The sequence below is a fragment of the Acomys russatus genome, chromosome 1 (genome assembly GCF_903995435.1).
Source record: "Acomys russatus chromosome 1, mAcoRus1.1, whole genome shotgun sequence".
In the NCBI taxonomy this organism is placed as follows: Eukaryota; Metazoa; Chordata; class Mammalia; order Rodentia; family Muridae; genus Acomys; species Acomys russatus.
In genome coordinates, this window is record NC_067137.1 from 111,870,376 (window position 1) to 111,887,788 (window position 17,413).

Below are 17,413 nucleotides of genomic sequence, written 5' to 3' on the forward strand. Positions count from 1 at the left end.
AACCTCTGAAACTGTAAGCCAGCCCCAACGAAATGTTTTCCTTTATAAGAGCTGCTTTAGTCATGGTGTCTGTTCACAGCAATAAAACCCTAATGAAGACAGAAGTAGAGTTGTCTCAGGGGCAGGATTAATGACCCCCAGACCCCCCTACTGTGTACAGAACCACATGGTTAGCATACAGCCCTGTTATGGGTCATAGCTTAAATCTCCCACAAAGGTCATGTTTTAAAGTCTTGGTTAGCAGTCAGGGTGCTTCCTGAGATGTTGGAAACAAGTTAGGTCACAGAGGGATGTCCTTAGGACCTCTAGCAACCCACCCTTTCTGTGGTCATGAGATAAACAGTGTTCCGTCACAAGTTCCAGTCAGGATGTCCTGCCATAGGCTTACAACAATTGGGCCAAATGACTATGGACATAAATCTTAGGAATCATGACCCAAATGAGTGTTGCTTTACATTGATTCTGTCAAGTATTTTGTCACAGTGATGGGAAACCAATACAACTTCTGAGATGTCAAGCTGAGGAAAAATAAACAGAATGAGTTGTTTGTTTGTTTGTTTGTTTGTTTTTAACTACAGTACCCTTTCTTTCTTTCTTTTGGTAAAACTAGACACATGAACCAAAAGCATTAATTTATTTTGAGATTTGTATATACAGTGGGACATATTTTAAACATGAGAGGGTGCCTGTGTGTGCGTACGTGGGATTAGGGCATGGAGGAAGAGCCAGGCCCTTGCTAATTGGCATGAGGTAAAGAGCGTGGATGATATAACTATTCCATTCCCCTTCTGTCCCTATATGTATATCCCTGCATGCACGCGCACACGTGTGTGTGTGTGTGTGTGTGTGTGTGTGTGTGTGTTGTATACACAGGTGTGTGAATAAAAAAAAAAAGAAGTAAAATGAAAGGATATGACACTCCTAGGTGTGGGGGAGGAGAAAGTTTATTATAAATATGTGGGAGCACATAGGGGCAGGCCTCTCTGGTAGAGTCCAGAGTAGGCATGACCAGACAGAGAGGGGAGAAAGGGAGAGATGGGGGGGAGAGGGGGAGTAGAGGGGAGAGAGGGGGAGTGAGGGGAAGAGAGAGGGAGAGAGAGGAGTGAGGGGAGGGAGGGGGGGGGAGAAGGGAGTGAGGTGAGAGAGGGGACAGAGGGGAGAGACAGAGGGGAGAGACAGAGGAGAGAGACAGAGGGAAAGAGGGGAGAGAGGAGAAAGAGAGAGGGGGAGAAGGGGAGAGAGGGTAATTAGGTGCAGCAGCCAGGAAGTCAAAGGTCCAAAAAGGGCAAGAAACCAAAATGTGTGTATGATATAGGGAAGATCCTCTGGGAGAAGGGGAACCAGCCCCTGGGCTGGAGGGTTCAGGGCTGGAGGGTGGAGTATGGCAGCCATACCCTGTAACAGGCAGAGGCTGAAGAGTGCAGGGAGAACCTAGAGGCCGGCTCACTTTGATATGTTAAAGAGGAACCTCAGCCATTCGCCCTGGCTTGGAAACCTGACTGTGTTCCAGGAGAAAGCCAGAGGAAGCTATCCAGTGTCACTCGCTGCTTTTCTCCTTTGAGATAAGGTCTCTCTCTCTTGCAGAAGCCGAAGGCCGATGGCAAGTTCCAAGCATCTTTCTGTTTCCAGCCTGGCAGTGCTGAGGTTACAGGCTCATACTGGTTTTGTTTGTTTCTTCTGTGGGTGCTGGGATCTGAATTCATTTCTTTAAGAACGCACAGGAAGTGCTCTTACTCAGTGAGCCATCTCTTCAGCCTCACTCACCCGACCACCATGAGTGTAGAGGTCATAGGACAACTTACAGGGGTCACTTTTTTCCTTTCACCAAGTATGTCCCACGGATGGAACTCATTGTCCGGTATGGCAGCAAGCTCCTTTCCCTACTGAGCCATCTGGATCCCGCACACCCTTCTTCTTAAAAGAAAATGTATATGGTGTTTTGCCTACATATATGGCTGTGGTGTGTGTGTGTGTGTGTGTGTGTGTGTGTGTGTGTGATCCAGGAGGACAAAAGAAGGCATCAGATCTGGAGTTTCAGATGGCTATTGCTGGTAATTGAACCTGTGTCCTCTGGAAGAGCAGCCAGGATTCTTAACAACTGAGCCATCTCTTCTACCCTTCTCTGCCTTATTCTTACTAGAACCAAGTGTAAGCCAGTGAAGCAGCAAGGTACTGCTCCATCAAGGTCTTGGTCTACTCACTGTGCGAAGTACTAATTCCCAGTACCGTAAGAAGAGCTGTACTTGAAACAACCTGAACAGGTCCAAGTTTCATCCTCAAGGGCTGGCTCTAGCTTTTCTTAGTGAAGCCTTATTGCTTTCTCAGAATTCAGTTTAGGTCTCTCTTCTAGGAGGCCTTTTGGGACATTTCCCTTCCCCCAGCATCAGCGCTGCAGAACTGTATTGCCATAGGCTTGTCTCCTATCCTCAGGCACACACTATGCACGAGTAGAACCATTTGGTCACTCTCGGGTCCCCTAGGAGCTATCAGGGGCTTCTTTGCATCAGCAGGACAGAGCAGCCACTAAAGTTACTCTCACAGGTGCAGGAGAACCCAGCCCACCTCCCTCTTCCCCCGCTTCACTCTCATTGGCTCAGCCTGCCTGTGCCCATTCCCCGCCCCCAGCCCGCCTCCTGGCCGCCTGGGAATGCGCAAAGTTCTGCGCACGCGGTGAGGGCGGGGCTCGCACCGTAGGGGCGGGACGAGTACCCAGGGAGCCGGGCGGGGGCGTGTCGTTGCGCGGCAGTTGCGTCCTACGGCGCGCGCAGCCCCCGGGCGGGGGCGGGGCCGAGGCGGCTCCCTTCCCTAAGTCCCGCCCCCCTCCGCGCGCCCCGCCCCCCTCCACCCACCCCGCCCCCTCGGTTCGCTGCGCTCGGGCTCCCGCCGCGTTCGAGCTCTGGCCGCCTGCGGCCTCTCGCTCTGCTTCCCGGCGGCGGAGAGCGGGACCCGAGAGTCCTTCTGGTGGGCGGCGCGGGGCTACGCGCGTCCGGCATCCCAGGGCCGCTCGGGCCGGTCGGCGAGGGAGCCCCTCGGCGGTCCATGCATCCGCCGCCGCCCGCCGCCGGCGTCGGGATGGATTTCGGGCAGAACAGCCTGTTCGGCTACATGGAGGACCTGCAGGAACTCACCATCATCGAGAGGCCGGTCCGCCGGAGCCTCAAGGTGCGCAAGACCGAGAGACGCTCCCCTCAGGGCTGCCCGCCCGACCCGGCGCTAGTCGCGGTGTCACAGCAGCCGCTTCGGAGCTTCATCCCCCGCCGCAGCCGAGGGTCGGCCTGTCCCTGTCCCCTGACTAAAGCTAGCCCCTTACCCTGACTGGAGTTAGCCCTGTCCCCCGACTGAGGCTAATCCCTTCCTCTGACTGGAACCAGCTGCGCCCCTTGACTGCGGCCAGCTCTGTCTCCGAAATGAAACCAGCCCCGTCTCCGGACTAGAATCAACCCAGTCCCCTAATTTGGTCCCCCGACTGCAGCTAGCCCTGCTCCCCACCCCGCTCCGGCCTCCCCCGCGAACGGCCAAGCCGCTGTTCTTGGGGCCAGCCTCCGTGTGTCCCCTCAGTCGCAGCCGGCTTCTCAGTCCGTGGTGCCGTCCCAGGTTCTGGTCACATTGGCTCAGCCTTGGTTTCCCACAGCCCTAGTTCCATCTCTCACCCGGCTATCCCAGATCTCATCCTTTCATGATCTTTTCCAACCTCTGCGTAAGATCGAGCTTGAGTCTCCGTGTGCAGCATGGCCTCCCTTCACGTACCGAGGAGAGGCACCCTTCGCAGAGTCGTCCTAGTTCAGGGTTTCAAAGCCTTTTCAACCCTTTGCTCCCATTCTGAGTAACCATTGCGTCCTTTTCCTCGCAGCCCCTCCAGGACTGTCGGGTCCCCGCAGGTGGGACCCTGCTCTCCAGCCCCTTTGAGGGAGAGAGTCAATCTCCTGTTTGTCCTCCCACTTCTACTCGCTCCCCAACGCAGCAGAGTCATCTTCCCAGACTTCAGAGACTCCAACCTTCTCCCTCGCAGATGGCGAACCTAGTTTAAGTACCCCTTCCCCACCCTTCTGGACAGTACCTCATTATCTCTCTGGAACCTTTGGTTTCCTTTCAGTCTGAGTTCCTTCGGTTCCCAACAGGAGCTCCAAAGCCTCTCCTTTTCGCTCCCATTCAACTCCCTTTTAAAACATTTCCTGATGTAGAAAATGCTGCATCGTCTTGGGGTATTCCGTTGGAGATAAAAAATATGTTAAAAATGTGTGAATATATGTGTACATGTTCACGGGTGGCATGTGTGCATTATGAAGCTGATCCCCCTGAGGTCCTGCAGTCTGCAAGTTAGATGAGTAAAGACCGTTCCCCTCCCAGCACCCAACTGGAGATCTTTGTGTTTGATATCATGTAGAAGAACCATCAGATTCTGGCTTAGTTGTCATCGCTATAATTGTGAAACTGTTTCACCAGTAGGGTCTTTCACCAGCAGGGTCTTCGAGGGTCTTTGGGAGGCAAGAGTGACCAATGCTTGTATGCCTGATTTGCATTTTATACTTGACAGACAGCAGAAGAAATAGAAAGATTGACTGTTGATGAAGACCTCAGTGATATTGACAGGGCTGTTTATCTGCTCAGGTATGTCTCAGTCTTTCTGTCAAATTGCTGCCCTTTGCCTGTGGGGCAAACACGAACCACTTGGGAAATGTCAGGTTTCAATTGTTGGTGTTCAGATTTCCTCTCTGCTTGAATAGGACACTTGGCAGGCATCACAATTAGGTTATGAACTATGTTAGCTTTGGGCTTATGAATTTGAGAACTGAAATCAAATAACATCTAATTTAAATCAAATAATTCTAACTTAAAGAACATTGCCTGGAGGAGGAAAAGCAGAAAAACTAAAGGCTTGAATTGAATCACATCCTTTTGAAGTTACTTTCCAACTTTGTTCATGCAGGAGTCAGTTAGGCTAGATCAGATTTAAGGGTATCCAGTGACTTTTAATTATTGTAGAGCATGGACATTGCATGTTATTTATTATATAGAAAAACCTTCAAATATGGGCTTGTGTTCAGGATATATTGTTTATATTAGTTTTGCAAGGAAGCTTTATATTTTTTTTTTAAAAATTAAATTGAGTCTACTCTCTAAGTTTCAAACCATCTCAAAGGCTCTACAGAATAGCTTAAAACAAATGGTTATGTTGTTGCTGTATATGCGCCTGATGATTCAACATTGTGGCAAGCACAGAGCTCTCCAGTTGGGAGCTGGGGGCAGGCACAACTAGCTTTACTCTTCTTATAGACTGCAGTACCACGCTGGAATCAACTGTATGTGTATATGAACATAGTGCTACACATGTTTTGAGTCATTTAAAAAGGTAAATGTATTGATGAAAAGTAATCAGAAATAGAAAATTACCTAGGCAATTTGTATATATTTAAGAATTATTTTCACCTATGTATAAATAAACACACACACACACACACACACACACACACACACACACACACACACACACACATATATATTTTTAAAAAATTAGTCGTCACTTTTGCTGTTTGGAATCAGATTTTGAAAACTTCTGTTACCTCCTTTGATGCCTTTTTATTTATTTATTTTATTTATTTTGCTTAGGTCTACGTTACCAGCTTCAGGTACAGCTTCTTACTCTGCTCTTGATTATAGATTATAGATCATATTTCCTACCCCATGATATTCATTGAATGATTATATAAAAAAATTCCTTCTTTAAGATACTTTCTATTCTTCTTCCAGTTCAGGGCCTTGCTCATGGTAAGCAAACTGCACTGTCTCCTCAGCTTCTCTTCGGGACTTTTCTTAATGATTCTTTATCTTTCTGGTGGCATTTCAAGTTCCAATTCTTATTTTGTATCAATATACTTTCCATTTGGATCCTGTTGGTCATGGTGTTCAATAATTACACCAAACAAACAAGCAAGCAAAGTGAAGGTGGGCTTGGGGACCACACCTGTAGTGCAGGAGAATTGCTGAGGGTTCAAAGACATGGACTACATAAAGAATACCAGGGCAGCCAACTTTCTCCATGATTCTTCTGCCGATGAACAGACAGTCGAAGAATAGAGGATAAATTTCCCTTGACAGGTAGAAGTGAATGCTTGAAAATAAGCCCTGCTTATTCCTGAGGCACACTTCCTTTTCTTCTAGTGCAAACCCTGGCTTATGTTCAGGAAACAGAGTCTTGCTCTACTTACTGCTGACAGCAGACACCTCATTGTAGATGTCATTTGATACCCCCCCCCCCCCCCCCCGCTTCTTTTTGGAAAGTTTGTTTTTTTTACTTAGCTTTTATTGTTGGCTAGAGAACTAAGTTGTCTTTCTTTTATCCAGATATAGAACATACGTTTCCCTTAGTTCTGGAACTTTACAAAGGATTTATGAGACAGATGCCTCTGTGCCCCCAACGCCCTTTTCAGAGAAGAGAGTTTAAAAAGAGATCACATGTCTCCTTTAGTTTCTTATGGCTTACCTACCTGTAAGAAGGCTTGTGAGGTGCCTGGAAAGGGGAACACTAGTTTGCTTGTGTGGGGGTTATCCTGCCAAGTTCTTCTTTTGTATTGCTACCCTCTTACCACCTCCTGGGGCCAGTGGAGTTTCTCTTTCAGGCTGGCCTCTCTGGAGGGATTATGGCAAGATTGCCTGAAGGGTTCTTTCTTCTCTGGGATTCAGGGGAGGGGACTGGGCTAGCTCATAGATGTATTCAAAATGCCTTGTTAGAGCATCCCTTCATATCTGCCCCCTTGGGATGAGCCTTTTGTTTTAAATAATTTACTCCTTTAAAAATTGTTCTTTTTAATAGCCTAGAACCTAATAGGGACTTCTGTCTTTTTCCTCTGTGGGTGGTTTTCAGGTTTAGTTTTGAGTGCTTCAAAACTAATATTGGATATGTGTATTTACTACTTTTGTGTGGTAGATTTGCTTCTGTCGTTCTCATATTGTATGTATTAAGACTCTTGGAATCCTTTAAAGGTATTATTTTGTGTATATGGGTGTTCTGACTGCATGTACATCTGCATACCATATGCAGTCAGTGCCTGAAGAAGGCATTGGATCCCTTGGAACTGCTAGAGCCTCCATCCTCTGGAAGAACAGCCAATAGTCTTAACCAGTGAGCCATTTCTTTATCCTCCAATTCTTGGAATATTAATAATATTCCAAGCATCAGTAGGCAAAGCTTTACGTTAATGGAAGTTCTCATAGCATTTAAATTGAATCCAACATCCAGTAACAAGTAAATGCACCGTTTATTACTTTGGTCTGAAAGTATGACAGGTGAGTTATCATTGCATTGCCACTTTATCAGAAAGTCTAGAACATTGCAATTCTTGAAGATTTAACACAGATGATTTTGTGGTTTTGCATAAATATGATGCTAATAGACCCATCTGTGGCATTTAGCACCAAAGCAAAAGCAATAGTCACAGCTTGTGTCTTAGTCAAAATCAGATCACAACATTTTTTCCTGGTCTCTCTCTTCTGTGTGGTTTTGGCAGAACTCAAAATATGTGAATAATTTTATTAGAGAAGAGTCTAAGTATGCATACTATATTTTTACTAAGTACATTTTCACTTATAAATCTCTAGTTGTTTCCTAGATAATCCTAGGCCCTTAAGGCACTTACAGTGCTTGGTAAGTGTGACTCTCTTGGCTGTAATTGTGGTACCCTGCTTGTTCCTCACTTTTTAAGATGGCTTTACTGAGCCAGGTCTCACATTCCATATGGTTTTCCTTTAAAGTGAACAGTTAGTGTTTTTCATGTGTTCACTCACAGAACTGGGCACCTAGCACCACTATCAGTTTTAGAACATTTGCATCCTTCCAGCTGCTGCGAGCTCCTTCCTAATCTGCTGTCTGTCCCCGCAGACCTGTTTATTCCTACATTCTTATAAATGGAAAGGGTACATGATGTGGCCTTGGTATATGACTTAGCAAAATGTTGCCAGGGTGACAGTAGATCATTACTCCTTTCATTGGTAAATGGTGTCCCATCGCACAGGCATACTGTAATTCCCTGCTAGCTACAGCATATATGCTCAGGACCCCCTACTGGATTCTGAACTGCAGAGTCCTGAGTCCTGATAGCACATTTTCCGTTGTTACTAAGCACATTCCGTATACTATGGTCATAGCTCTTGTAGTTTGAGACTAGACAGAAAAATAAGTGCACATGTCTTTTTCTGTCTTTACTGTTTTACAGAATTTTTTTTCTACCATGTGTTTTAACAACTTTAGTATGTGGGGTTTTTTTTTTTTTTCCTTTTTCTTTTCTTACTGAGAAGATTACTTCTCACTTAAAGGAAGCACTTCCTGGCCTCTCTCTGGCATATCCAAATTGCAAGCACTACTAGCCCTGTGTTTTGACCATTACTTACACACACACACACACACACACACACACACACATACACACACACACACAGAGAGAGAGAGAGAGAGAGAGAGAGAGAGAGAGAGAGAGAGAGAGAGCGAGCGAGCTGTGAGAGCTGTATTGGAGGGCATTGCAAGAAGAGAAATCTTATTATTCTTGCAGAAATGGCACGCCATTTAAGATTTATGAATGTCTTATTTCTGTAATTTTCTATTTAATGTCTTCTGATAGTAATTGAGGGTGAATATCAACCTGCAGAAAGAAAAGCCTTGGGCAAGGAGGGACTGTGTACCACATCTTTGTTGATCTGTTCATCGGCGGGTGGATATTTGAGCTGTTTCTACTTAGATCTGTACCTTGCAGAGCCATGTGGTCACCATTCCCTCTGCCTTTCCTCATCTCAGAGTATCCCTTTGCCAGACCTGTCTGACATTTACCATCCCAGGATTCAGCTGCAGTCTGCACCTACTTTGAGGCCTTAGCAAATGCTGAAGCTTCTCTCATCTCCCCTATTGTTTTAGTACCCGCATTCCTCAAGAAACAAGTATTCTTTTATGCTCCGTAACTTGTGTGCATTTTCTTTAATAGATTTCACACTTTCGAAGGACAAGTCGTATTGTTTTTAATTCTCTCTTGTTCATACTATGATATGAATATATACTTCTTAACACGATAAAGTATATGTAAGATGGCTAAAACCCTAGAAGAATCAAGAAACTTGAGATGTGTGTGTGTGTGTGTGTGTGTATGTGTGCGCGTGTGCGCATGTGTATGCATGTATATGCATGTATGTGTGTCATGGGCAGTAGAATTAGGCTATATCATATTCCACATTCATTACTTTAGCGATTATAGGAAAGTTACTAAGGTTTTGGAGCTCTGATTGTTTTTGTTTGCAAAGTGAAAATATGCCGGTTTCCTAGAAACGTGGAGCATGGGGAACACCTAGCACGCAGTGGATGCCCAGTTAATTCCAGCCTTCGCTGCTCCCCTGCCACCCAGAGCTCAGCACACACCATACATCTTAAAGTCTTTTCTTTTCTTTTTTTGAGACAGGGTTTTTCTATGGAGCCTTGCTTGTCCTGGAATTGCTTTGTAGACCAGGCTGGCCTAGAACTCAGGGCAATCCACCTGCCTCTGCCTCCCAAGGGCTGGGATTAAAGATGTGTGCCACCACGCCTGGCACATCTAAAGTCTTAAAGAAGATAGTGATATTGTCGTTTTTTTCCTTCCAATAATTTAATGAAGTATAAGTAAAGTTATCAACTGCAGTTTGTGATAAATACCTGCTATCTGCTTTTGTTGAAAGTACTTAATCAGAAACCAGACCCCACAAAAGCATTTTTCTACCGAGTGGCAGTAAGACTGGCTTGCAGATTTAGAGACATATTACAAATGATGCCTGGTTGTGGCAGTGTGCTATTGATGCTGAATTGTTCATTGGATAGAGAACCTAACCCATCTTTTTATGTTGCTTAGTTTTAAAGCCTCTTGAAAGTGTCTTCCACTTTGTGCTTGAACCTAGGAGGCGTGAGGACCATGAACATAGAGCATGTGGTCCCCACTAGGAGCTCCACCTCACTCTGCTCAAGACCCCAATGAGGTTGTAGGCAGAGGCAGCACCGATGTAGATTTCTGTCATCTGGTTTTTGATATTTATCTTATAGAATACAATACCTATTCTTGCTATATGAAAGTAAAAATTTGTGTGGGAAACTCCACTGTATGTTTTAGAGCTTCGGTTTCCTCACATAACTTTGATTCTCATTATTGTTGTGATTTCTAGTTTTGAGAACTTCTGCTTCTTTAGTACTGTTTAAGTGACTCATGGCCCCGTGCTGAGGGCCTACAGTATAGTCTGTTCTTTCTACCCTTTAAGAGTTGGTTTAAAATTAATGAATTTGGGATCTCACTTAAAGAGGGCCGTGTGTGTGTGTGTGTGTGTGTGTGTGTGTGTGTGTGTGCGCACGCGCACGCTGTGTGCACAAGCGCATGTGTACGAGTGCATGCACGTGTTCCTCTAAAGCAATCTTTGAATATACAGAGAAATGTTCACAGGTCATAAGTATATAGTTTGTTGAACTTTCATAAATGAGCACAGTTAAGGAATCGAACACTATCCATTGGTTTAGCTCAGTGGCCTCCCACAGACTCACTCCATTCCCTTCAGCTTCTTGTAGATAGTGGTTGCTCCCATGGCATTGCCGATGAGTTTGTCTGATTTTGAATTTTATTTAATAGGAACCACAATCGTGTGTGTGTGTGTGTGTGTGTGTGTGTGTATCTAGTCTCCTTTGTTCAAATTAAAGAGAAGTTTATATTGTTGCAAGAAGCAGTAGATAGCTTGCTTGTATTGCTGTCGGTATTCCTGTAGCACTGGATCCCCGCTTATGATGTCAGTGGCAGATGCTTACCTGGCATCTAGTTTAAGGCTTTTATGCAGAATGCTGCTGCAGGCACGCTATACTAGTCTGTCAGTAAATAGATGTATTTCGCTTAGTTATCTTTTCTAGAAATAGAATAATTGGTTGTAGCGTACACCTCTGTCCAGCTTGGAAGAACTGTCTAATGGTTTCTGAAGTGCTTTTTATCAGTTTCTGTTTCTGTTAGCAGTGCATAAGGGGTCCCACTTGATGTATTTTTAGGAAACAAAAGCGACAAACTTCCTAGCACAGCAGCAGTGACCTTCCCGGTGAACAGACTTTGGATGTTTCTGTCCTTTGTCCTGGCTTCCTCATATTAGTTAACTTCTTTTCTTTCCCTACAGGAGAGTTTCTGTATGCTTTTACAACTGGTGTCTGTTCTGCCTAGGCTGTGCTTAGAAGACTCTTTGTTATAGGCCATGAGACATTTGGTGTACTTCTGTGAGAAAAAAAAGCAAAGTGGATGTTGGAGCTCTTTGCTTTTTTTCTCCCTTCTAAAATGCCACCTCTGGTCCCTGTACTTTTAATGGATCTAAGAGGTCCCTTTTTTTTTTTTTTTTTTTAAATGCTGAGGTGACATCCCTTGTGAAATTGATCTCCAAATTATTTACCCCTTTACCCAGAAGTTTCAGGACTCGTCATAGTCACTGTTTGGATAGGGCCATCATTTCCTGTGTTAAGAAGGAGTTCTAGATGGAGCTCAGCTGCTTGTCTTTTACCATTGCTAAGGGCAAATGACTTTAGTTCTTAGCAAACTGTGAATTCCCTGTTTTGGAAAAGCTCTAGGTCTCTGAATATAAGCGACATGAAAATGATTTTCCATCTCTTTTTCTTTGTCTTCTGTTCTGAGGACAACCACAGGAGGTATCTGCTTTCTTTTCCCCTATATCCTGAAGCTTCAGGAGGCTCTCTCTGTAAATCAAAAAAAAACAGAACAGTCTCATGGGATCTGCAGGAAAAGCTTAAAAATAAAAAGTGAACTATTTTCATCATTGTAAAAGTGACCCATATAATGTCATTTGAAAAGGCCTGGAGTTTAATACTATAATGCTGCCGGGAGATTGCTGGACAAGTTTTCATCTAGTAGGTATAAATATTTGATTACTTATTAAAAATTTTAGAAATTTCTATAATAACACATCAAATAATTATTTAAAATAAATTATTATATACATTTGAATACAGTATAGACCAAGGCATGTAACTATAATAAACATATGTTAAGTGTTACATACATGTAAATAATCCCTCAAATAACTAATCCATACATACTTTTGGGATGTCGGTAAGGATTGAATTTTATCCTAAAGAATACCTAATGGGGGTTGAGGATTTAGCTCAGTGGTAGATCACTTGCCTACCAAGCACAAGGCTCTGGGTTTCGTCCTCAGCTCTGGAAACAAACAAACAAACAAACAAACAAAAAATACCTAACGGATTCCTAAGTAAACATTTGGAATTGCATTCCTTAGTTTGAAGTCCTAAAAGGAAATTAGCAGTGGTTTCTTAGTGTTCACATCAAGAATTCCTATTTACTATACAAGTGATAAAAACCATACCTGCCTTCAAATTAGGACTAAATGAAGGCAGTGAAATGGTTGAACGAGCTCTAGGAATCTTCTAAATCTGTACATCTTTTGACACGGACATTTAAATTAGTGTAGTATCCTTCATGGGCCATGTTGGCTATTGAAATAGGAGACAGGGAAAAATGCTGAGGCATAGTTTCTCATGGTCTCTGTGTCTGCCATATCCTCACAAGATTCTGGCATATGATAGTCACATCAGAATTGTTTATTATCTTATGCTCTTCTTGATTAGGTGCCTCATGATGTTATCTTCCCTCTAATCAGAGGTATGAATAAGGGAAGAAATTTGTAGTGCAGTTAGTAGTTACTTTATAATGAAATCTTACAAATTTAAATTGAAGCACACCAAATATTTATTAAGCATTTACTGCCAGGCTTCTCCTAAGAAATGAATGGGGGTGTCGTAACAGATACCTGTATTCAAGGAAGTCCTTGTGTAGGAAGCAAATGAATTTTACAGATTTCTAATGGCATAGAAGTCATCCCTCATTCACAAGCATTTTTATCATTGGGAGTCAGTCATATGTGGAGACCAAGGCTGACTCACTCACTCTGATGGGCCCTGAGTAAATTGTATCCCAGGTCCAACCTAATTCTTAGATTAGAATATATCTAATCTAACTAGGAATATTAACTCCTACATTGTATGATAGGAGAAAGGATTAGATGCATGGGCTTAGTACAGAGTAGTGTGTTCAGCAGAGGGTGATTTTTTTTTTTTTTTTTTACTGTTGTTTAAAATCACCTGTCTTCAGGGCACAGCTCATTTCACTTTTGATCTAGAGGAAAATGTCCATGCAGAAACTTTATGTAGTGAGAGTTTCCAGACTTCCAAGTAGCAGTATCTAACCCCTCCTCCAATTTTATGAAAATAGCTTTATTGAGATATAGTGCAAATAAATAAATTTAGCCCACAGTTTGATGATGTTGGAAAGTAGATCCCTTGAATGCCCAGCGTTTCAGTCAACACAGAGAACATTTGCAGTGGTGTCCTTTTCCAGCTAATCCCTCCTCAGGCCCTAGGCAGCCACTCAGGGTTTTTTATGACTGTTGATCAGCTTTACTTGTTCTAGAATGTAGATGTGTTTTCGTCTCTCTTGGATAAGTACTTTAGAATGGAATGCAATGAGTCATCCAGCGAGATTATTTTTTCATTTTTATAGCTTTATTGGGATATAATTGACATCCAGTAAGCTGTACATATTTAAACAGCGAAATCTGGTAAGTTGTTACTTTTGTACTTATCTATGAAACTATTATGATCAGGTAATAGGCATATTAGTCATTCACAAAAGTTACTTTGTATTCCTTGACCAACATTTTTTCCTGTCTCCCAGCTCTTCCTCCACTCAGGACAAGTGTTGATTTGTTTCTGCTGCTGGAGATTAGTTTTCAATTTCAGGAACTCTATGGACATGAATAGTGAAGTTTATATACTCTCTTGTCCAGCCTTCTTCATTCAGTATAATTATGCTGAAGTTCATAATTCTTCCTGCCCGATTATCTCATTTTATGTGTGTGAGACATTTTGCTAATGGATTTATCAGTTGGTGAACATTTTGGTAATTTTGGGTAGTTTGGGAAATTTGTGTAGTTTTTGAGTATTAAAAAATAAGTGAGTATAAACATTAATTTACATATCTTTGTATGAATTGATCATGGCAGTACATGCTCTGATTCTACAATGTAGGAGGTAAAACCAGGAGGATCAGGAGTTCAAGGACAGCCTCAGCTACATTGTGAATTTGAGGTTAGCCTGAGATACATGAGACCCTGCTTCAAATTGTGTGTGTGTGTGTGTGTGTGTGTGTGTGTGTGTGTGTGTGTTGTGTGCTTTTCTTGCTCACTGCTAAACATCTAAAAGTGGCCAGGTGTGGTGGTGCATGCCTTTAATCCAAGCACTCAGGAGGTAGAGGCAGGTAGATTTCTGTGAGTTAGAGGCCATCCTGGTCTACAAAGTAAGTCCTAGATGTGGAGTGATGGGTTTGTATGCAGGGTCTATGTTTACACTTTTATGAAATAGCTAAACTGCTCTGGAGTGATGGACCATGCTATGCCAGTCTGTATGAACAGTCTCTTTAATTTTAAGCCATGCTAGTGTGTATGTTATGATGTTTCATAATAGTTATAATTCTGATTTCCCAATAGCCAGTGGAGGTTATATGTGTTTATTAAGCAGTCACAAGCAGTCTGTCTTTGTCTTGGTGGTGTGTTTGTTTGAATCTTTGCTAATTGTTGGATATCCTTTCCAAGTGTTTTCTTCTAGCTGATGACTTGCCTCTTGATTTTCTTAAGTGTATCTTTTGAAAAGTAAAGCCTTTTAATTTTGTTGAGGAATAGTTTGGGATGTTTTTCTTTATATTTAGTATTTTCTATGTCTTATTTAGGAGATCTTTGTCTAGCAGGTCACCGAGATATTTTCTTTTTCTTTTCTTTTTTTTTTTTTGTCTAAAAAAGGACAAGTTTTAAGAGTTTGGCTTTTGTGTTTTAGATCTATGCTCCATTTTCAATTAAAGTTTGTAAGTGGTATAAGTAAGGATTGGAGTTAATGTTTCTTCAATATGGCTTTAGTAAGGTCCAGTTTGATTTTGTAAAATCTGGTATTTGGCTTCTGTTTCTGTCACCTAAGCTTTTTAGTGGCTGTGTCTCCTGGTTCTCCCGCTGCTGTTCAAGTGAGGGGCTGAACCTGAGAGAACCTACCCTTTTGATTCTAAGCTAAGGAGATTGGACAGCAGTTCTGCATTTCAACCACTAGGTGGTGCTAATAGAGATGATTGTTGGGTGAAACTCCAAGATGGACCATTTCAGTGCCAAAGTGCCAAAGTGGACAGTGCGAGGCCTCAACCCTACACAAAGAATTACAGGCAACTGAGGAAAGCGGGGGGGGGGGGGGGGGGGGGGGGGGGGGGGGTAGGGGGGGGGGGCTGGGGAGTGGTCCTCCTCAGGGAAGAGCTAAACAATGGGTTGTCCAGTGCCAAATTGTCGGCCCTGAAAACACACACAAATAACATGGTATGGACTGAACAGGTTATATTTAGGAATACATGTACAATGTATGGAACAAAAATTAGTGAAAAGAAAGGCCATGGATTTTAAGGAGAATGGAAAGGGGCATTTGGGAAGATTTGGAGGGAGGAAAAGGGAGAAATGTTATTATAATTACAAAAATAAAACAAAAAAAGGGTTGCGTTTAAGGCAGTCATTCATATTTCAGATAGTGGCTATACTTCATTGTGGATTGGATTACATAATATAATCCTACCATAAATATCTCATTTTATTAAACTGGAAAAATTGGATTTGAATTTTAAATTCTTTTTAAAGTGTTTTTTGTTTTTTGTTTTTGTTTTTACAAATTATAGATATGTTTTAGCAATGTTTGTGGCTGAATGAGTTCTAAGTAGCATATAGATGTTTATATATTTAAGTATAAAATGAAACAAAGGAGTTAAAAACCATGATATATTGAAAGCTATCACAGAAGTTCTTAACCTTTTTGAGATTTTTATTTTATGTGTATGGATGTTCTGCCTGCAGGTATGTCTGTGTACCATGTGCATGCCTAGTACCCCCAGAGGTCAGAAGAGGGCATTTGATGCCTTGGAACTGGAGTTACAGATGGTTGTGAGATGTTGTGTGGGTGCTGGGAATCGAAGCTGGGTCCTCTGAAAGAACAATCAATACTTGTAATCTCCTGGCCAGCTCTCTAGCACATAGCCGGGGTTATTCTGCAACATGCTATAAACTGGATTTGCTTGAATGTAAGATCGTGAGATCTTTAATCAATATTTATAAGCTATGTTTGCTTATTACAGCTGTCTATTGCTGTGATTATAACACCATGACCAAGCAACTTGGAGAGGAAAGGATTTATTTCACTCACAGTTCCATACAACAGTTCACTATTTAGAAACAGTGATGGCAGGAACTCAAGCAGAGCAAATTATTTTTGTTGCTACTTCATAACTGTAATTTTGATACTGTTATGAATCATAATATAAATATCAGTGTTTTCTGATGGTTGTAGGCGACCCCTGTGAATGGGTTGTTCAACCTCTCCAAAGGGCCAGTGACCCATGGGTTGAGAACCACTGCTCTAGCTAATGTCAAGTTGACATAAAATTAGCCAGCGCAGCGGTTATGAAATATATTTGCTTGAAAACTGGGGAGTCTCATAGAGGGAAAGGATTCACCAAAAGGGTAGCTTGGACATGTTTGTGGGGAAGGGTGCCGCTTGTTACAACTATGATGGTGGGTAAGAGATGACGTTTGATATGGGCGCACAGCAGATCATACTTGTGTCATGATGACTTGCATTCTTAGACGTTTCCGGACTTTAATTGCTAATGCTTTTTTGCAGACTTTTTTTTTTTTGCCACTTTCTATGTACATGTATGTGTGTATGTGCATGTATGTGTGTGTGTGCATGTATGTGTGTATGCATATGGACGCTAGAGGTTGATGGTCCCTTTCTTAGTTGTTCTCCATTTTAGTTGTGAGGTAGAGTCTCTCACTAAACCTGGAGCTTATAGATTTGTCTGGACTGGCTGGCCAGAGAGCCCCAGACTCTCCTGTACCCACTTCCCCAGACATGTGCTGCCACACAGCTTTTACTTGGGCTGGGGGTCAAGCAAGCACTATCCCACTGAACCATCTCCCTAGCTCCTAGGACTTTCCATCCATATTAACGAGAGGCCGTGGTCTGTAGTTTTCCTTTCTTGTAATGTCTTTGCCTACTTCTTGTCTTGCTGTAAAATTCAGAAAGTATAGTGAGAAGGGGTTTCTTACTTCTGGATGCCGTTACTGACTTCTACTTTTTGTTGTTTCTTTCCTTTTTGCTTTGCACTTAGTTTAGTTTAGTTTTTGTTTTTGCTTTTCTTCTGTCCCTTGAACAAACTAAGGTGGCTGCAGCAATAGGCCATGTGATCTTACTGGACCACTGTCATATGTGTGGTCCATTGGTGGCACAAAGGTCTTTTTGCAGCACTGTTGCATCCTTGCTAGAGAATTATATACGAGG

The 17,413-nt window shown here is 42.8% G+C and overlaps 1 protein-coding gene across 1 annotated transcript in view; it reads left to right on the forward strand.

Moving 5' to 3' along the window:
- The first annotated feature begins 2,851 nt into the window (after positions 1–2,851).
- The window catches only part of Ppp4r4 (protein phosphatase 4 regulatory subunit 4), a 91,386-nt gene continuing 76,824 nt past the window's right edge, over positions 2,852–17,413 (forward strand). Inside the window, exons 1-2 of the mRNA XM_051150869.1 lie at positions 2,852–3,162; positions 4,535–4,608. Of these exons, the coding sequence (XP_051006826.1) occupies positions 3,040–3,162; positions 4,535–4,608 (197 nt within the window). The 5' untranslated portion in view covers positions 2,852–3,039. The remainder of the gene's footprint in view (positions 3,163–4,534; positions 4,609–17,413) is intronic.